Source organism: Chelonia mydas, chromosome 3, assembly GCF_015237465.2.
Source record: "Chelonia mydas isolate rCheMyd1 chromosome 3, rCheMyd1.pri.v2, whole genome shotgun sequence".
Classification (NCBI taxonomy): domain Eukaryota; kingdom Metazoa; phylum Chordata; order Testudines; family Cheloniidae; genus Chelonia; species Chelonia mydas.
In genome coordinates, this window is record NC_057851.1 from 82,726,029 (window position 1) to 82,747,825 (window position 21,797).

At 46.4% G+C, this 21,797-nt stretch overlaps 1 protein-coding gene across 1 annotated transcript in view; it reads right to left on the reverse strand.

The window, feature by feature from the left end:
- Positions 1-21,797, reverse strand: part of REV3L (REV3 like, DNA directed polymerase zeta catalytic subunit) — a 247,979-nt gene that overhangs the window by 39,751 nt on the left and 186,431 nt on the right. The window contains 3 exon segments of the mRNA XM_037894643.2: positions 3,300-3,408; positions 9,169-9,413; positions 15,636-15,777. Coding sequence (XP_037750571.1) covers positions 3,300-3,408; positions 9,169-9,413; positions 15,636-15,777 — 496 coding nt within the window.

The following is a 21,797-nucleotide window of genomic DNA, read 5'->3' on the forward strand; positions in this document are numbered from 1 at the left end:
AGACTCAGCAGCATGCTGAACCAGTGTTGCTGAGGCCACGCTGGGGCTATGAGGATGATCCTTGTGCAAGACCCTGTGGACCAATGGTACTGGCGGAAAGAAGTACATCAACGTTCCGGACTATGGAATCAGGAAGGCATCTGACAAGGAGCCCTGGTCCCTGCCCTGTAGAGAGCACAACACATGGCACTTCCTGCTCTGCTGAGACGCAAAAAGGTCCACCTGGGGAGACCCCCACCTGCAGAAGATTAGGCTGGCCACCTCCGCATTGAGTGACCATTTGTGGCGAGACAAGAAGGACCCTCTGAAGTGATCTGCCAGGACGTTCCTGGTTCCAGGCAGACAGGCCGCTACCAGGAAGATGATGTGCTGTACACAGAAGTCCCAGAGAGGCACCACCTTGCCTGTTGGTGTAATACATCGCAGCCGTATTGTCTGTGAGGACCTGCACCACCTTGCCCTTCAGATCGGGCAAGACCGCTTTGAGTTCCCTGACGTTGATGTGCAAGGCTAGGTCATGTTGCAGCCAATGTCTCTGGGTGATGAGCTCGCCCAAGTGGGCCCCCCACCCTAAATCCAATGTGTCCGAGACCAGGGTGAGCAAAGGAGACGGGGTCACAAAGAGAACGCCTTGCAATACCAACTTGGAGTTCCACCACCAGTCTAAAGACACTGGGACATGGCTCGGAACCATGACCACTTGGTCCAGGAGGTGCCTGCTGGGAATGTAAACTGAGGCCAGCCACGTTTGTAGGGGCCTCAGATGAAGCTGGGCATGGCTGACCACATACATACATGCGGCCCAGCAGTTGCAGGCACGTATGGGCCACGATGAGTGGGTGGGCCTTTATATAGAAGATTAAGTCCACTATGGTCTGAAACCGCACTTCCGGAAGGAAGGCCCTGGCTTGCGTGGAGTTGAGAACTGCCCTGATAAACTCTATGCGTTGTACTGGTGTTAACATGGACTTCTCCATGTTTATCAACAGGCCCAGGCTGAGACAGGTGGAGCAAACCAGATGGAGGCTTCTTTGCACCCTCTCCAGAGACCTGTCCTTGATGAGCCACTTGGCAAGATATGAGAACAGGGGACCCCATGCCACCTGAGGTAAGTCGCTACTAGTGCCATGCACTTGGTGAACACTCTTGGGACTGACAATAGGCCAAAAGGGAGCGCTGTTAACTGGAAATGGCATCCTCTCACTATAAAACGGAGGAAATGCCTGTGTCCCGGGAATATGGAAACATGGAAATAAGCGTCCTGCAAGTCGAGAGCGATGTACCAGTCTCCCAGATCCAGGGAAGGAATAATGGAGGTCAGGGAAACATGTGGAACCTCAACTTCTTGAGAGACTTTGAGAGACTGTTGCGGCGACGCAGGTCCCAGATGGGTCTTACACCCTCAGAATGCATGCTTCTGGCCCCCAGGGTGTTTAGAGGGCCCAGGCTGTGCAGGCGAGTGGGAAGAAGAGGGGTGATGCCTGCTGAAGCTACTGTCCCTTCTCCTTTCAGAACCCTGGTGGGGCAGCCAAGGTCTTGACGGTGGGGGCAGCTAGAAGGGCTTCCCAGCAGGCTGTGGCGTATGTATGCCTAACAAACGAAGGGTGGGCTTTGTATCCTTCACCCCATGCAGTCTGGCATCTGTCTGCTCGGAGAAGAGACCAATCCCATCGAACAGGAGGTCTTGGATTGAATTCTGCATCTCCTGCAAAAGGCCCGCTGTTTGTAGTCACAAGTGATGCCTCATCACGACCGCCGACGTGACTACCCGAGCTGCAGAGTCCACTGCATCCCAGGCCATTTGTAGGGAGCACCTGGCTGTCGCTGTGCCTTCCTCCACTGGGGTGCCAAACTCCTGGGCTAACCCCCAGAGGGTTAGGGACTCCTGGAACTTACGGAGGATATCCCACAAATTAAAGTTGTACCTACCCAGGAGAGCCTGGGGGTTTGCCAGCTGGAATTGTAAGCTGACAGTAGAATAAATTTTTCTCCCGAAGAGATCCAGTCTTTTGGTCTCTTTATTCTTGGGAGTAGAGGAGGACTGGAGCTGTTTTGTCCTTTTCGTTGGTCGCGGAGACGACCAATGAGTCTGGGGTGGATGGGTGTATAAACACTCGAACCTTTTAGCCGGGACAAAGTATTTTTTCCTCTACCCTTTCGGAAGTGGGAGGGATAGATGAGGGAGTTTGCCACAGGGCCTTGGCAACCTTTAAGATCCCTTCTTGGATTGGCAAGGCAAGACGGGCTGGGGTGGAAGCAGAGAGGACATTGAACAATGAGTCAGTCTGCTCAGCCATCTCCTCCACCTGTAAGCCCAGATTGTCCACCACTCTCCGGAGCAGAGCCTGATGCTCCTTGAAAGTCATCAGGGGGGCTAGCTCTTGAAGGGCCTGCCACCGCCTCGTCTGGGGACGAGGAGGATGACTGGGTTACTGGAGGAGGATCTGTGGCTTCTTCCCCTCCAGGTGAGGGAGGTTTAGGGATGGGTACAATTTCCTTAACCCTGGCCTCCAAGCAAGTAGCATGCACTGAGCCCAGTGCCATTGGTATCACTGGTGCTGCAGCCACATCCGGTGCTGCATGGGGTCCGGTGCCAGCTGTTGCTTTGAGGCAGCAGCCGAAGATCGCTGGGAAGGGGGCATAGCCATGACCAGCATTCCCCACAAGCCCCAATAAGGCCACTGGGCTGGCCCACTTTCTTTGTTGCCACTGCTGCGATGTCATGGCCGATGCAGTGTCATGACCCCAATCACGCTGGTGGGATCTGGGTGAGGGGCTAAACCGAGCTCTCGAGGCCACAGGCAGTAAGAAGGAACTGAGAGGGCGTAGGGACGGCGGTGCCTGAAATGAGTGTGGCACTCCAGAGGGTGCCACAGCCATCCCTACGGATACTGCTAAGGCAAAAGTCTCTGCCGACCATTCACATACCTACAATGGAATTGACATGAGCAAGCACTCGAAGAACGGTTACACATAGGTAACTGGGATTCCAGTATGATTAAGAAGTACAAATACATCACTGAATCACTGCACTGCATGATTAGAAATATAATTTCAATAATAGAGGAAATGAGCCTTTACTGAAACCCTAGTAAAAGTAAAACTATGCAACTATCATATTTATTTCCTAAATTGTCAAAATTCCAATCCTGTGATTTGTACTGGCAAGTGCTGGAAGACAACACACTGAAAAACACAAAATATTTTTTCTCTTGCTAAACCAGCAGTGTGTTTAATTTTGGACTAACCAACAAACTAAAAGTGAAAAGGTCTGTCAATGAGCAATGAAATCTCAGTACCTTGACAAAAGCCACTCCATTGGGTGACACTGTGATATCATGCCGAATCTGATAAAGTAAGTCAGGAGGTACTCTGAGGGATGTACAGCCAAATTTAAACTCATCAAATCTAGTAAAGAAGAAAATTAAATAAGGTCACAAAATGATCAATTAATTTACATTCAAAATAATTGGAAGCAAGAGTCTACACTAAAATATTGATAGCACCAACACAAATAGTATGGTTACAGTCACAGACTACTATGAACAAGCCTACCACAATTTAAAATTTCTTAGTTACAAGTAACATTCTTTCAAAGCAAAGGAGCTATATGTGTCCAAATTCTATGCTGAAACTATTTTGTCAATCTGTTCTGCACATATCACCATGGTACCCAGGGGCCAATTTCTCATAGGCATGTAATCTTGATCTAAACTCAGCTAGAAATTGCACATGCTTTATTGGGTAATCTTTCTATAAATTGTTTAAGATTTCAAATCAGAAACTTGTAGAGTTGCCAACCCGCTCACATTGGCCGGGAGTCTCCCGGAATCAGGCTCCATCTCCCGGAGGCTACTGAAGCCAATCCGGGAGATTTTAGGCCACCAAAAGTCCAGCATCGCAGTGCGGCTAAGGCAGGCTCCCTACCTGCCCTGACTCCACATGGCTCCCGGAAGTGACTGCCATGTCCAGCTCCTAGACACAGGGGGGTCCAGGGGATCTCTGTGCACTGCCCCCGCCCTGAGCGCTGACTCCGCAGCTCCCATTGGCCAAGTGGACACGCTGGTTGTTTCCTGGGAGCCACCTGAGGTAAGCGCCTCTTGGCCGGAACCCGCACCCCCTCCTTCCTGCACTCCAACCCTCTGCCACAGACTCAGCCTGGAACCCCCTCTCACACACCGAACGCCTCAGCCCCATCCCCCAGTCCAGAGCCCAACCCCTTGCCGCAGCCTGGTGAAAGTGACTGAGGGTGGGGGAGAGTGAGCAATGGAGGGGGGGGGAAATAGAGTGAGTGGGGGCGGGGCCTTGGAGAAGGGATAGGGCCTATGGGAAGAGGCATGGCAAGGGTATTTGGGTTTGTGTGATTAGACAGTTGGCAACCCTAGAAACTTGAGAAACTTTATTCTTAAGCCGGGTCATGATTTTAAATATCTCCCAACTCTTCCAACTATTGTTTGTTGTTTACAATTAAAACAAGCAGCAGTTTAAAAAAAACAAAAACTAATCAACATTTTGGTCTCTAAAAATGGAAATGTACTGTACTGAATAATTAAGTCTAGCCTTAGATTTGGATCATTAAGGTATCAGTAAGGAAAACTACAGCTTTTATATTAAACTAAGAAAACAACATATTGCCATATATCCTGTACATATAAAGGAGGAAAAAGCGGTTACTCACCTTCTCGTAACTGTTGTTCATCGAGATGTGTTGCTCATATTCATTCCAATTAGGTGTGTGCGCACACTGTGCGAGGGTCAAGCCACCACTGAAGGGACTCGAGCACCTGCCCTGGCACCGTGACCACTGAATTCAGACTGTCACATCCTGAGCGATAGGCCATGGTGATCCACGCCTATAGGGGCCTGAGCCTCAGTCTGGCATGCGGGGTCGTGTAAGTGCAGGCTGCCATGTGGCCGAGGAGACTCAGGCATCCCCTTGCTGTAGTGGTCGTATTGCCTCAGGCCTTGAATGATGTCTGTCATGGATTGGAATCGGGACGCTGGCAAAAGTGCTCTTGCCTGAACCGAGTCCAACACTGCCCTGATGAATTCTATTCTTTGGGTCGGTGAAAAGGTTGACTTGTTCAGGTTGAGGAGGAGACCCAGTCTCTCGAATGTGGATCTGACCAATCGGACTTGAGATTCCACCTGCCCCCAGTGTGGCCCCTGAGCACCCACAGTTGTCAAGGCAGGGGTATATCTGCCTCCGATGGAGGAAAGCAGCCACGACCAACATGCACTTGGTAAACACTCGGCGCTGTTGGGAGACCGAATGGAAGGACCGTAAATTGGTAATGTCTGTGGTCGACCACAAAGCATAGGAATTGTCTGTGTGCAGGCCGAATAGCTATATGGAAGTACACTTCTTTCACGTCAAGGGCAGTGCACCAGTCTCCCTGATTCAAAGAAGGGATAATTGTGCACAGGGAGACCATGCGGAACTTCAACTTTCCCATGAACTTGTTGAGTCCTCGCAGATCTAGAATGGGTCTGGCGATTAGGAAGCATTGGGAATAGAATCCCTTGCCTCTGAGCTCCTGAGGAACTTCCTCCACCAATCCCATGGCGAGGAGTGCCCGCATCTCCTGGATAAGGAGTTATTCATGAAAAGGGTCACTGAAGAGAGACAGGGAAGCGGGGGTGGGAGGGAGGGTAGGAGCTGAATTGGAAAGACTATCTCACTTCTACCGTACAGAGAACCCAGCAGTCTGAAGTTATTTGGGACCAAGCACAGCAGAAGTGGGACAGAAGATTCAAGAAAGATGGGGAAGGATCCAGAATTGTGGCTGGTGTGCTGCCCTTGGGTGCACCTTCAAAAGGCCTGCTTTGAACCCGACTATGGTTTAGTCGGGGCCGAGCCCTGGCCCTCCCCAGGCGGGGGGGTTTGAAGGCTTGCATCTGTCATTCCTGCCCCTTCTGCTGTAAAAGTCCTGCCTCGGCCGAGGAGGAGAAGAGTGCTGCTATTGCTGTTGAGGATGGAAATGCTTACTTTGGGTTGCCGGGGTGGGCATACCCAAGGATTTCATGGTAGCCCTGGAGTCCTTTAGGCTCTGCAGCCTAGAGTCAGTCTGCTCCACAAACAGAACTGCCCCATCAAAAGGCAGGTCCTGCTGGGTCTGTTGAACCTCGGCGGGAGTTCCGAGGCCTGCAGCCATGAGCTATGCCTCATGGCAATACTGGAGAACAAGGTGCACGCCACTGAGTCTGCAGAGTCCAGTGAGGCCTGTAAAGAGGTCCGTGCCACCACCTTGCTCTCCTCCATATCGCTCCAAACTCCTCCCTGGACTCTGTTGGCACCAGCTCCTTAAACTTGAGCATCGAGTTCCAGGAATTCAAGCTGTAACTACTCAGAATTGTCTGCTGGTTGGCAAGCCTGACTTGCAACCCCGCCGTGGAATACACTTTGCGCCCAAATAAATCTAGGCACTTGGTGTCCTTGGTCTTAAGTGCTGGGGCTTGTTGTCCCTGCCTCTTCTTTCCATTTACTACAGCCACCACCACTGAGCAGGCTGCAGGTGTGTGAAGAGGTATTCATACCCCTTGGATGGGACGGAATACTTCCTCTCCACACCTCTTGTAGTGGGAGGGATGGAGGCCGGGGTCTGCCAAATGGTTTTAGCATTGGCCTGTATAGTCTTGATGAGGGGTAGACCACCCTCAACGAGCCATCTGGGGACAGGACGTCAACCACGAGGTCCTCTGACTCCACCACCTCCTCAGCCTGGAGGCCCGTATTTCGCGCACCCTGCGAAGGAGGTCCTGGTGGGCATGGCTATCTATGGGGGACAGTCCAGAGATGGAGGTGCCTGAAACTGCCTCATCCGGGGAGGATGACGAGGAGGCTAATGGGGGAACAGGGTCCTCCTGACCCCGTTGGTCTCCAGGGGCCTCCTGTCCTGCCTCTCTGCAGGGGCCAACCACACCTGGATCAGGCTCAGGAACTGGGGTTGGTTCCAGGGGAAGCAGTGCAACCAGTACCTTCTTGGCACCCCTAAGGGTGGGGTGACTGGCTTATGCCTCTGGCACCTGTGGTTCAGAGGCCGCTGAACGGGAACCTTTGGATTGGGTGCCCTGGGCCTAGTGGTACACCCATGGGGTCCAAAATGGCTACTGCGCTAGTCCCTGCCACTACGCAGGCCATGGCCCTGCCCCCACCTCAGGCCTTCCACGGCCTGACTGGTGCCAGCCCCACTCTGAGTATCTAGACCTCATCTCCAAGTCCAAAGACGGGGACCGGGACCATGATGGACAGAGCAGTGCCAAGTGGAGCTGAACTGGGGGGTGGTGTCACAAGGCTGGAGAGCGGTGCTGTGATCTGGAGTGGTACTGAGATCGGGGTTTGTGCTGGGATGCTGACCCGTGCCGGGATGACCACTGCCGGGAACGGGACCTGCTGCGTGATGGGGATCGGCATGAGGATCGCCATCGTGATCGGGAGCGCTGGCACAACCTGGAGTGGTGCCGCAAGTGCAACTGGTGCGCGATTCTGAGCGGCGCCTACACTCCGAGTGGCGCCAAGACTCCACCGGTGGTGCTGAGGGACGCTTCGCTGGTTTGCCTCGAGATGGTGCCACATGTTGTGAAACTGGAGGCTTGGCTCGAAGGACCACGGATCACGGTGCCCTCATGGCGATGAGGTCCCTTGCTGCCTCAAAGGTGTTCAGGATGATGGCAATTCCACCTCCTCAATGACCAGGCTCAGGGAGTCCAATGGCACCAGACTCAACGGTCCCCCTTGTGGGGCCGAAATCGATGATACCGGCTCCAAAGTCTTCTGCCCTGGGTGCTCCTCTCTGGGACGCGCCCCACTGGCTGCTCCAAAGGGGTGGGTCTCTGAGTTGAAGATCCACGCCTCCCCTGCTTCTGGTGCACTGGGGAATGGGACTGGTGCCGGGTCGATCCTGCTGGTTTCAGTGCTGGTGCTGTGGGTCTCTCCTAGAGTCCTTCCATGGTGCTGCTTCTACCACTGCCGCTGGGGTGCTGTGCACCGATGAGCTTGGTGCCGGGTCTTGTCACACTGATGTAGGTTGCTGTCTAAGTGCCGCCTCCATAAGGAGCTGCTTGAGGCGAAAGTCTCGCTCTTTTTTTTTTCTGGGGTGAAACCCTTTACAAATCCTGCACTTGTCTGCTTGGTGTGCTTCCCTCAGCCACTTTAAGTAAGCGTCGTGGGGGTTGCCCATTGGCCTGGGCTTCTTGCAGGACTTGCAGGGCTTGAACCCTTGGGTCTTACGCATACCCCGACTCCCAACGGGGAACGTGGTCGGGGTGAAGGGGAAGACATCCCACTCCCAACGGCTATCTGCTCTAACAATCAAAAACACTGAAACTAAACTTAACAAGGCTAGGAATAACTGTGAACTAAGCTAAACTGAAAGCTAGGGAAAATGAGGAGAGCTTGCTAAGCAAGTCACCACAGTTCCAACGGGTTTCAGCGTAGCAGCCGTGTTAGTCTGTATTCTCAAAAAGAAGAAGTGAGCTGTAGCTCACGAAAGCTTATGCTCAAATAAATTTGTTAGCCTCTAAGGTGCCACAAGTACTCCTTTTCTTTTTACAGTTCCAAGGACTGTCGCTGGTGGTAAGAAGGAACTGAGGAAGCATCAGGTTGGCAGGGTCATATATTAAGTGCCATAAAGGCGCCACTCCTGGGGGCTCCAGAGCCAACACGACGGGTGCTGCTACGGGAAAAACTTTCCGATGACTGTGCACATGGTGTCCTCACATCTAATTGGAATCAATATGAGCAATCACTTGAAGAAGCATGTTAGTTCAGTTTGGAAAATGTCTAAAGGAATTTAGATATCACATTTTAATTTCTTAGACTAAAATCTTTGAATTATAGTGGCAAAAATTTTGTATTTTATACACACATGCATACGGTTATGGCAAAATAGAGAAGAGACCAACAAGACTCTATCTGGACTCTGATTCACCCTTAAACAGTCAGAGTCCAATTTTCAAAGATAATTGTTTTAGCACAGTACTCATAATTGCATATTTTAAAAAAATTATTGGTGAAACTTCGCACTATTTTTTATTGTAACCCTTTGAGATGATATTCACTCTCAACTTCCATGGTCTTCGATGGAAGATGAAGGTTCTCAGCACCTTACAAAAGATGCTCAATTCCTCGCAGGATAAAAGTTTATATGAACAAGAAAAATAACTTACTTTCCTAAGTTCTCAATATGTCCCAGGCAGGTTGAAAAACAGTAATTGTATGCTATCACAATAGAAGGATATAACGACTGGAAATCTAGTACAAGAACAGCGTTACTGTAGAAGCGGGACTCTGGCTCCATTATTAGGGGAATACACTGTGGGGCTTTCATTTGAGCTCGCTGCTGGACACTAGGCGTCACAGGGATATAATTCATTGGTTTAGCAATACGCAGCATCATTGACTCCACACGATACTGCAAAACAAAATTGAATATACAATTATAGTTAATATGTCTAAAGTGCAATATGCATGCTAAGTATTATATCCATATGAATATGCATTTGGGCTGTGCTGCCCTTAAACCAGAGATAGCAAGTTTTGCAATAGAATACAGTCACACTAATTTTTATTTTTAATGTACACCTTTCTAACGTATGTGCTGGAATTCTTTCTTGTGTTTCTATGTCTTTTAGGGATAAGTACTGAAAACACTGCACTTTTGATGTACATCTACTAGCTGCAAAATGAATGCCCAAACCAATATATAACATACATGTGGTTATGACCACTTCCAGTGTGCAAGTTCTTACCATGTTTTTGTTAGGTTCAAAGATTGTTGTGCAAAAGCAACAATGAGAACATGCAATTCTTACTTACCATTTTCAACAGAAAATTGTGCAGGAACCTTATTCCATAATGACCAAGAAAATTTAAATATATTAATGTGATCTGTATCATGTTAACAATTGTGTTCCACAAAACAGCTTTTATGTAGCATTTTATGATGCAAGGTAAGTGTAATTCAGTCTGCTTTACACACGCAGAAACAGACAGATAAACGATTTGCCCAAATTTGCTCCTCAGGGTCAGTGGTAGAGCCAGGAATAGAACCCAATCAGCCTTCTGACTAGCAGGCCCATTCCTATCCATTAGATCACACTGCCTCCTTTATGCTGCTTGGGGAGCATAGGCAAGATAATAAAGCATGGCAAAGTGAGTACTTCTACCTTGCCAAAACTAATATGACACCACCACCAATAGTATGAGAGTTATGGACAGGTGTAGGCACTAATATTACAAAAAGAACCTCAGAATTCTCTCTCTCTCTATATATATAAAAATGCTCTGAGATCCTTTGAAAGGCTCTATAAAAGTGCAAAGTACTATAATTCTAAGATTTGGATTTATTTAGGAAATGAAGGTTACTTACTTGTAACCAGAGTTCTTCAAGATGGCTCTGCACAGTCCCATTTATAGATATCGTAATGCCTACTGGTGTCAAACAGTAGAACCTTCTCTAAGCAGTGTGTTATGAGGGCTCATTACTTCCTCCTCCCTGTCCTCTCAGTGTCTCTGAACATTTTGAGGAAGAGGCTATATAAGGGGGCACAGAGCCCTCTACCATCTCAAAAAGAAAAGGAGTACTTGTGGCACCTTAGAGACTATCAAATTTATTTGAGCATAAGCTTTATTTATGCTCCGATGAAGTGAGCTGTAGCTCACGAAAGCTTATGCTCAAATAAATTTGTTAGTCTCTAAGGTGCCACAAGTACTCCTTTTCTTTTTGCAAATACAGACTAACACGGCTGCTACTCTGAAATCTACCATCTCAGTTCCTTCTGCCACCAACCCAGAGGCACAGAACAAAGGGACTCTGAGACAGAAGGGAAGGTGGGTGGGAAGTTTGAATTTGCAGAGCCATCTTGAAGAAATCCAATTACAAAGTAACCTTCATTTCTTCTTTCAGTGGCTAAGTACTACCATTTATGAGTAGTTTGATAAGCAGTGCTGACAATAACATGGAGGAGGGAACAGAGTCCTAACTGAATAGAGACTGAAGCAACCCTCTACCGAATTATCATCAGCCCTAGAAGCCATATCGAAAGCATGGTTAGTAAAAGTGTATATAGAACTCCAGATTGCAACCCTACAAATTTCAGAAACAGGGACTTGCTTAAGGCAAGCAAAAGACATTGTCACAGCTCTGGTGGAATGAGACCATACTGTCATAGGTGCAGGAATACCCGCTAATGTATGACATTAATAGTACATTGTTTAATCTACAGAGAAATAATCTGTGGGGAGACAGAATAACTCACGTGATTGTTAGCATAAAACATGAATAATGTAGATGATATTTCAAAAACTTTAGCTCTATTTAAATAAAGTGCAAGGGCTCTTCTTGCATCCGAAGTATGTAAAATAGATTTCCCTTTCTTAGTATGCAGTTTTGGGAAAAATACCAGCAAATTAATTGTCTGATGGATGTGAAATTCAGAAAACACTCTTGGCAAAAACATGGGATCAGGCCTCAGAACCGCCTTATCTTTATGAAAAGACATAAAAGACTAGACCTTTTACATGTACACCATGATCCAGTGGATCAATGGTTGCCTATAAATAAAAGGTGGCTCAGCCATCAAGACACTTAATTCACTCACCCTTCTGGCTGACGTTATTGCAATAATGAATGCTGTCATAATAGACAAATAATACAAACACCACTCAGCTAAGGATTCAAAAGATGGTTTCACGAGTACACACTAGACCAAATTAACAACCCAAGGAGGGACAGGATTGCTCAAAAGGGCATACATATTACATAATTATTTCATACATTTCTTAACCAAATCAAGCACTAATGGCAATCTACATTCAAAAAAAATATGGTAAGCTGAGATAGCCACCAAATAAACTTTCAAAGATGAATTAGATAACCCCTCAGTTTTTAAGTGCACTAAATATTTTCAAGTACAAGATATGGAACCTAAGACAGGATAATCAGATTTTCCCTGCATCCAAGGCACCATCTGGACCAGAGAGGAGGAGCAAAGACAAGCATGACTCCTCAGAGTAATTGCAGAAGCTAACACTCTAGCAGAAGAGTCCAAGGCATCAAATTAAGACCTGGGAGTATGCTTGGCCACATTGTGACCTTTGATTAGAATTGCATTTGCCAATTTCCTTTTGTTATCTGGCAAATCCTGCACAAAGAGTGTCATATTTTCCCACAGGAGGAATTGATAATGGGGCCTAACTGCTTAGTAATTTGCCACCTTAATATCAAGGTAGGCAGAAGAGAACACCTTTCTCCCCAGGGAGTCATTATTTTCCCCTTCTCTATCAGCAGGAGTAGAATGTGCTTGTCCAGACCTTGACCTGATTCTGGCATCAGCCATCACCAGCAAATTAAGTACAGGGCCTGTGTGAAAATATGAAAACCCCTCAGAGGATATCTGATATAATTTGTCTGCCTTCTTGGAAATAGCTTGCAAGAGACAAGAATGGACCACATAGTCTTAACAGGCTGCAACAGACAATTGTGGTTTGGTAATGACATCCTACTCTTGGAAGTAGCCCCAAGAAAACCCCAGATGGGAGTTTCCTCCCCAGTTACTGAAGGTAAGTTCAACATGGACATCATGTGATCCATAAGGTCATGAAACTGTAGAGCATCCTCAGAATGGAAAGAGGCAGAAGCCCCAGCACATGCTCATCTGGTGACAAATCAACATTGTAGTCTGTCTCACCATCTCCATCTCCTCATCATCTTCTGCAGACAGAGTATCAGCCACCACTGTCTAAGATGCAGACGGATCAGGTGGAAGTAGATCCAGGGATTTCTCTGCGGCCGTCTCCTTTACAAATGAAACATCACTCACCATCCATATGGAGGATAATTAAGAAATTCGTGTGACATCCCACAAAAAGCCTTGGAGTCCAGGACTGCCAATCTCCCCAGCAACTGGGAATCGGGAATATACCTGCAGACGGAGGACCAAAAGGGGGAACAAACCATGAGGAAACAGGTCTCTCTAGTCTTTCTCTATCCTCTTCTGGATACAGATCCAGCCTTGGATCCACTATGGAACACAGACAGCAACGGCCTCGAAAATGGACAGAAATAAATGGAAAGAAAGTGCTTCATGGAAATCCTGAAGGAATCTTAGGAAGATGAGATACAAACTGATCCAGAGAAAGACTAATCTCCTCTATTCTTCTCTGTTTTTTAGGTGAAGACAATGCAGACCTAGGAACTGGCAAAGTTTGTCTCTTTCTTGAGACTGTCTGTTTCTCAGTTGGGTCCGAGGAACGCTTTGAAGTTGCACAGTGTACACATCCCACCAAAGTAAAAGTCCTCCTCGGATCCAAAGATGGATCTGGAACTGGAGTAGGAGTCAAGGCTGCCGCTGAAAACTTGGATGGCACAGGAAATGGCTCTTGATTCAATCGTAAGTGGTTTGCCCCTCTCCATCAACGGTAACATCAAAGACCTGACTGCTCAAGCTGCAGGACCTGGAGCCCAATCCAATGAGGGCTCTGACTTCCTGGCAGTTTGAAACTGCTTCAACTTGCTGGAAGAAGTCACAGGATCTGAAACTGGTCTCAAACCTTGGATCCGACAAGTGTCCAGATTCAGCGGGTTTAGCCTCAAGCGCCTTTTTAAGGAGAAGCACCTGCAACCTGTTCTGCCTCTCCATGAAAGCTCTGGATGTGAAAGTCTGGAAGACAGAAAATCCAGACGGCGAGTGGCCCTCTCCCAAGCACTTGAGGCACCTAATGTGGTCGCTTGATCCCAGGAAGATAGCTGGGTACGAAGCACACCATTTGAATCTCTGCTTCTTCTTTTTCTTCAGTTCAGCCATAACCCAAAACCAAGCTACTAACTAACCTAACTATCTATACTTATCACAAACTATACTAAACAATTAACAAGACACTAAGGATGGAGAAATGGATCAGTTCACTTGCATCTTTGGCACGTGGTTGGAAGGAACTGAGATGGCAGAGGGCTCTGCACCTCCTTATATAGTCTTGACTTCAGAATGTTTGGAGACGCTGACAGGAGGAGGGGGCGCATGAGCGCTCTAAAAGACACCGCATGGAGAAGGTTCTACTGTTAGGCACCACGAGGCAGAACGATATCCGTAAGAGGGATAATGCAGAACCACTCGAAGAATAATAATAGATATTAATTTATTTAGGAACATAATACATATAGATAATATAGAGAGACAAAGTTGATTACTTCTACCTTGCCCAAACTGATATAACAATACCACCAGCAGAGTTATAAAGAAGATCCTCATAACCCTCTGCGGGTCTTCCACTCCTGCAGCACTTTAGAGGGGACCATGGGGTGAACAGCAGCAGCATATCTTGCTGGTCTGCCCATGCCTTTTGGAATAAGACCTCCTCTGCCTCCTGGTCACTCTCCTCAGTGTAATGTCATCAAGTAGTTAGAACAGCCTAAAGGGGATGCAGAGGAGATTACTATCCAGCCCCTACCCTCGTACCCTGGTGACCCCTCTCACTCTTCATCTCAGCCCCCTCATGCCCAAGCAGGAACAGCCTGAAGTGCAAGCCCCAAACTGGATCACATTCTGACTTGGCAACAACCTGGATCTATATAAGTATCACCAAAACACAACTTTAATTGCAAATCCCAAACTGGGGAAGGCACATCTTGAGGCAGCAACAACCCACACTCATACAATTACTGCCAAGACACAGCATTGGCTGCAAGCCACAAACACTGCCCCTAAGCACACATGGCTAAGGGGAGCAAGCATCAACACCATCTCCCAAGACTGGGATAAACCTCAGGGGATAGAATTCAGAAATAGCAGATTAACTCAGTGTGCAATAAACTCCCTGTGCACACAAGCCCTCAGAGTGATGGAAATGCCGAAGTTCGAATTGCCTGTGCGAGCTTGACTCTGCCCCAGCATATATACATTACAATACAGTTCTTAATTACATGAGCGTGTACAATTTTGTTCCTAGAGGTCCTCTGCCTCATTCAGCAGTTAGGCTGAAAGGTATACAGTGGATATTTCACTGTTCAACATTTGGCCCTCTGCCTCATGTACTACATATTCAACCATTTCACTGAGGTCTTCCAGAAACATTTGCTTGACAGTAATAGAATATTGTGTCCTGAACAATATGTACACTAAGTAAAATCACGGTTCCTGCAATGTACATCTAACTCAGCTTCTGCAGAGCTCTTCCTCATTAGAATATGTGATTTTGAACATATTTCACACACCTCTGCACATCTAAGAAAGTCCTCTCAACTTTCTTGAGCATGATGAACCATTTTTCTCAACAACTTTTAAAAGAAATTTCACTTTCAGGCTAAAGCCAAGCATGGAAAATTTCAGCCCTAAAAGTAACATTAAAGTAATTATAAGCAACAGCAAGAGGTCCTTTAGAATGAATATGTTTGGGCAACTAACTGTAGACAACACTACACAATATGTCTATAAAACAGAATGTTCAATGTGCCCACATTACCGCTGCTTTTGAATTTCCTGACTTTCTTTAATTTAATATTTCAACCACTGTATTGCACAATGTAATCCTCCGTATTTAACAAAAAATAACTGAAGACAAAGTATAAATAAGGCGCAAAACAAACTTTGCACACAATATTTTTCATTCAAAAAGTATCAGGAAAGTTCAGACTTACCTGTGAGCCTCTTGTTAGTACATGCAAGAACTGAATTCCAAAAAGCCTTGCCATTTCACTGGTTCTACCAATCAAGTCCAGCTGTTCTAACATTTGGAGATTCCCACGGACACGGCTAATGTAGTGATCAACCACTTTCCATCTGTGAAAGCAAACACCTAGGTTATAAACATCAGGGAGCCAGGAAGTTTGATCATGTACAAAGATCGCTGTGCTTTTTACTGAAAAAATGTATACTTTGACCAGGTGTTACAGATGGGAAAACGTGTTTCCTGGTTTCCCATGAGACATATTTATACGATTCTTTCAAAATTGTGAAGCGCACGAACTTACTCCTATGAATTCTAAGACTTACGCAGAATTTGGTTTTGCAAGTTGCTGACATAAAGACAGTCTCAAATTCTCTAAAAGATGTGTGTGTATATATATATAAAAAATCTTTAAAAAAATATTATATATGCACACTGTATTCTTCTTTCTGCCCAAAGAGAAGAGAAACTACACCACAGAATTTGAGACTTGACTTTGCCTGGATAAATGCAGATTTTTTGTATAGAGAAAGAAAATCAAGAGGAGGAAACATAACCAATCTGATTATCACCACCTTTGTTTTCAAGGCCCCGACACAACTGATAGGTCTGGATGTCAAACTGATGCTATGTTTTAGCAATCTCCACATAGTGTAGAAGCAACCCTACATGTTTACAGATTACTGTCAGTTTAATTTACAATTTAAAAATAAATGTTTAATTTTCCATCTCTCACCCACTCAAAATGCAGTTAAGCTTTAAAGAAAGCATGACATGTATGTCATGGAATACATTCAAATCAGTACTCTAATATTAAGAAGAGGTTACACACTTTGTGCAGTAACTACAGTTCAAGTTGTGTACCCCTATGGGTGATCCACTTCAGCTGTGCACGCACTTCTCAAGCCCTTGATTGGAAAATTCAAGTTAGCAGCATCCGTTTGACCCTGGCATGCTGGATACCAAGGCTATATAGTAGTGTGGGGGCGAACCAGCCTCAGGTCCTTCTCCACCCAAATATCCCTTAAGGAACAGTCCGAAGCAGAGTGGAAGGAGGGTGGGTTGTAGAGCACCCAGAGGGAAACACATCTTGAAGAACAGCAATTGCACAAAGTGAGTAACCTCTTCTTTGAGCAGTGTCCCTATGGGTGATCCACTTCAGGTGACTTCCAAGCAGTATCCCCAGATGGAGGGAGGGAGCTTCAGAATAGAGTCTAGAACTGAAGATAATACTTCAGAACCATGTGCCGCATCATATCTGACAACATAGATCAGGGCATAATATTTTAAAAATCTTTGTATTGAAGCCCACGTAGAGGTACATATTTCAGATACTGGTACATTTTTCAGTAATGCTGTAGATGTTGCCTGCAGGGATGAATGCCCGCAGCATCATAACAAATGATAATACAGCCATCTCAACAGTCTTTAAGTAAAGATCGAGGACCACGTGGATCCAGGAAGGAAACAAACAGCCTAGGTGACTTCCTAAATTGCTTGGTCCTAGCTAAATAGAAGGCCAATGCCCTTCTACCATTGAGGGTATGTTACCAGGATTCCTGCAGAGAACTATGTGGCTTCAGGAAAAACACTAGTAGATGAATAGATTGATTAAGGTGGAACTCCGAAAGAACCTTGGGTAAGAATTTAGGGTATGGATGAAAAGAGACCTTGTGCTTAAAGCTCACCCTAAAGGGAGGAATCTGCCAACAAGGCTCCAATTTCCCTGGCCCCATGGGCCAATATGATGGCTACTAAAAAGGCCGTCTTCACAGATAAATGCAACAGAGAACAGATTCAAATAGAGGTTTCATAAGGTAATTGAATATCAGGTTGAAGTCCCACATCAGGATAGGGTTTCTAATCTGCAGACAGAGATTTCCCAAACCCTTAATAAACCTAGAAGACGATGGATGAGCAAATATGCAAGCATTCCTAACAGCCCTGAGCTCTAACAGATTGATGTGGAGCCTGATTTCTTGAGCTGTCAATCCGCCCTGAGTTGTGAAGGTATTGAGGTGGGTCCCTCACCTCAAAATGATGCATCTGTTGTTAAAGTGATTGATGGGGCTGGGCAACAGAAAGGAATGCCTGCACAGATGTTGAGTTGATCCTCCCACCAATCTAAGGAGTTCCTCATTTATAGAGGAACCATCACCTCTCTGTCCAAGCTGTCCCTGATTGGAAAATAGGGGAGACAACCATGGAAGCAGTGGAGGTGTAGTCTTGCATTATTGGTCACAAAAGTGAAAGCTGCCATTGTCCCAGGAGCTGAAGACAGTCCCTTACCATGGTTAGAGACCTTCCTTGAATTGCCAGTAACAGACCTGACAGTTATGAATCTGTCTAAGGGAAGGCAGGCTCTGGCAGTCAACAGATCCAAATACGCTCTTATAAACTATACCTTCTGTACAAGGTTAATGTGGACTTTTTAACATTTAACTGGAGACCTAACTCTTGGAACAGAGTAGTTGGAAGACAGCACTGCTTTGTAGGCATGACCCTTGAGTAGCCAGTCATTGAGGTTTGGGAAGACTAGGATTGCTTCTTGTCGGAGGTAAGCAGCCTCTATTGCTGGGACCTTTGAGAACACACTTGGGGGCTGAGGAAAAGCTGAAGGGAAGCACTTGGTACGATAAATGATCCTGGCCTATAGCGAAGCATAGATGTTTTCTTTGCAATGGGTATATCATATATGGAAATAGGCCTCTTGTAGGTCAAAGGCGGAAAAGCCATCCCCTTTCTCTAGTGAAGGAATTATAGCTCCCAGAGTCACCATTCTGAACTTTTGATACTTTCTGAACTCGTTTAGAAGTCTTAGATCAAAGAATGGTCTCCACTCTCCCATCCTCCTTTGGCACAAGGAAATTCTTTGAATAAAATCCCTTGCCCTTGTGAGGAGGAGGAGGAGGAGGAATGATCTCTATTGCTGCTAATCAACGGAGAGAATTCAATTCTTGTCTCAATAAAAGCTCCGGAGAGGGGTCCCTGAAGAGAGATGAGGAAGGGGAGATGGAAGCAGTGGGAGTGACATAAAATGGATGGTATAGCCTATTGTTATGACAGCTATGACCCATTTGTCTGTAGTGATCCTCTTCCAAGCATGTTGGAAATAGGCAAGGTAGTCTCCAAAGTGCGAAAAGTGGGCTAATAGGCAAATCTGTAAATCCAGAGGTGTGGGAAGATTTGAAACCTTGACCAACACATCAAAACTGTTACTTCATAGATGGCTGGGTGGCTATGGAGGGCGGTAGGGTGGCCCTCTTCTTTCAAACTGATGTCTCTTTTGGGGGGGGGGGCAGTTCAGTAGATCTATGAAACCTGGAAAACTAAGCAGGACGTGATCTCTGGGCACTCTGTGACCCACTAAACCTTTTCTTATTTGTAGGTGTATATATCCTCAGGGACCATAAAGTAGCCCTATAGTCATTTAGAGTGGTCAAGGACTCATCTGGGTTTCCAAGAACAGTTTATGACCGTAGAAGGGGAGGTTCTCCAGGGTGTTCTGCACGTCTCTTGGAAACCCGACAAGATGGAGCCATGATACTCTGCACATCACCACCACCGTAGAGATGGATCAGATAGCACCGTGCGCAGCATCTAAGGATGGTTGAAAAGCAGTTCTGGTGATCAATTAGGCCTCTGAGATGACAGACTCGAATTGCTCCCTATATTCTTGTGGAAGATGTTCAATGAATCTGTTAGAATTTGTAACATGACTGCCTGATAATTTGTGATCCTGAACTGCAGGGCTGCTCATGCATTTTGGTCCCTATCATAAGGGGTAGACTTAGAGATGTGCTGCCTACTCCACTCACCCGCATCGACCACTATGGAGTTAGGTGGTGAGTGGGAGAATAAAATGTCAGAATCCTTAGGGAGACATGATACTTTTATCTGCCCTTTTATACTTGGGTGGAATAGTGGCAGGTGTCTGCCACAACGTCTTAACCAGATTTAGGAGTGTCTCATTGAAGGGTAACACTACCCTAGGGAGCGTTGCTAACTAGGATATCCACCAGTGTGAACTGTGAATCCTTGACCTCTTTGAGAGGAATCTGAACAGTGTTAGCTGCTCTCTTTATGAGGTCTTGAAATTGCTGAAAATCATTGGCCATGGATGATGGCAGAAGCAAAACCACCTCATCTGGAGTTGAGGATGAAATAGATGTTTTAGGGGTGGCTTCTTTATCTGCCCTAGCTTCCGGCTCCTCAAACTTTTCCTCGGGGGGGGGGGGGGGAGGGAAGAGAAGCTGGTTGGGGAGGAGAGGGTTGTATAACTCTGGCCTCCCTATGACACAGTCGTGGTGGCCTAGCAAATTGTAATCAATAGGCAGCTCAAGAGTTCCAGTATGACCATTGGGAGGGGTGGGGGGGAGTGGGGCTGGCATGCAGGGTTGGTTCTACCACCCTTGATAACAAGCCCAATCTTCCATATGACTTTCAGAGAATGGGTTCCTGAAGGGATATATTGGAGAACCCAGAAGAGAAATAGAGACGAATGACTGGAAGCCTCCTTCATCCTCCTCCATCTCATCCAATGGAGGAGCATGTGCAGAAAATGGAGACTCCAGTGGTAACAAAGGATGATAGATCGGAGATCGAAGACTTGGTACTGAGAGCTGTTTGGTACCCATGAGGAGCGGGCACTTTAATTCCTCCATTACCAAGAAGTCCTTAGTATATCTGAATTTCTGTGGTACTGAGTAGGGGATAGGTACTGACGTGGTAGCTGAGGCCACTGTTGCTGAAGCCAGCAGTACTAATGATGGTATCTGGCACTGTTGCTTGCTCGGTGCTGTATGCATGTGTACCAATGAATGGACTGAATGCATAGGAACTGATGGCTGGGCTGAACTTGATGGTGCCAGTCCTAAGTGTCTATGGTTGCCCTTCTTGCTGGTCGAAGGTACTGAGGCCCTACTGAAGCTGCGTCTCTCCTTTGTACTCTGGGACTTCACAGCATTGCCAGTTCCAGAAGAGGAGTTCTTTGACTCAATGGTATTGAGTTGAGCAGTCCAGGTCTCAGAGACCGCAGTTCTTGCTGGAGACCTGGGCTTTTTGGAGCTGACACCTTAAGGTGAGAGTCCACACTCCTCTTTTCAGAAGCACTCCTTCAAACCTCCTAAGTCTTCCCTTTTTTAGGGGAAGCCTGCACTGAGGTAGGAGGAGCGCTGGATCTGACTGGAGACAGATGTATGGGGGTGGGTCTCCTGACCCGATTCAGAAACTGGCTGAAGGGAACGTTCCATCATTAGCAGTCTGAGTTTAATATCCCTGTTTTTCTTTGCCCTTGACTTGAGGGCCACGCAGAAGTTGTACTTTAGGGAGACATGGGACTCCCCCAAGCAATACACTTAGAGTGGCTATCGCTTATAGATATAGCCTCTTGGCAGGAAAGGCAATGTTTGAAACCTGCCAGGAAAAAAAAAAAAGGTCTCCCCAAGAGGAAAGAGAGGAGTAAAACAAGCCTCTCAATACTTATTTAACTAACTGATTATAACTATACTAACAACTAACTATAAAAACCATCTTAACTATAGAAATATTAGAAAAGGCAAGGCATGATCCAGGTGAACATACTAGGGCTCTGTCTCAGGCTGAGGTGGTTAAGAAGGAACTGAGGGAGGTTTGCCTGGGCATGAGGGGGAATAGAGCACAAGGGCGGGCTGATTGGACACTGATAACTAAAAATCTCCAATCAAAGGCTCAAGAGGTGCATGCACACCTGAAGTGGAGCACTCATTGGAACACAACTCAAAGAATTATTAGTTGTTTATGTTAATTGTGGCAAAAGGTCCCAATCAAAAGATAGAGGCTCTATTGTGCTAGGTGCTGTACAAACCTATAAGATGTAGTCCCTGCCCTAAGATCCTAAATACTGTATAGTACTGCTTTTTATTTAGATTTATCAAATCCCTCCTTGGTTGGTATACTCTGTCAAATATTATACTCAACTGTAGCAGACAATTGTGACGATCCACATTATAAAGACCAGTACTTTTATAAAACTATGAAGTATACCTAGTATCATTTGAAAACTCATAATCTGCTGAACATTATTGCCCTGGTAAAATATGTGTATCAACATTGTATGTGACGCTATAAGAATCTGCTGTATAGCACTGTTATA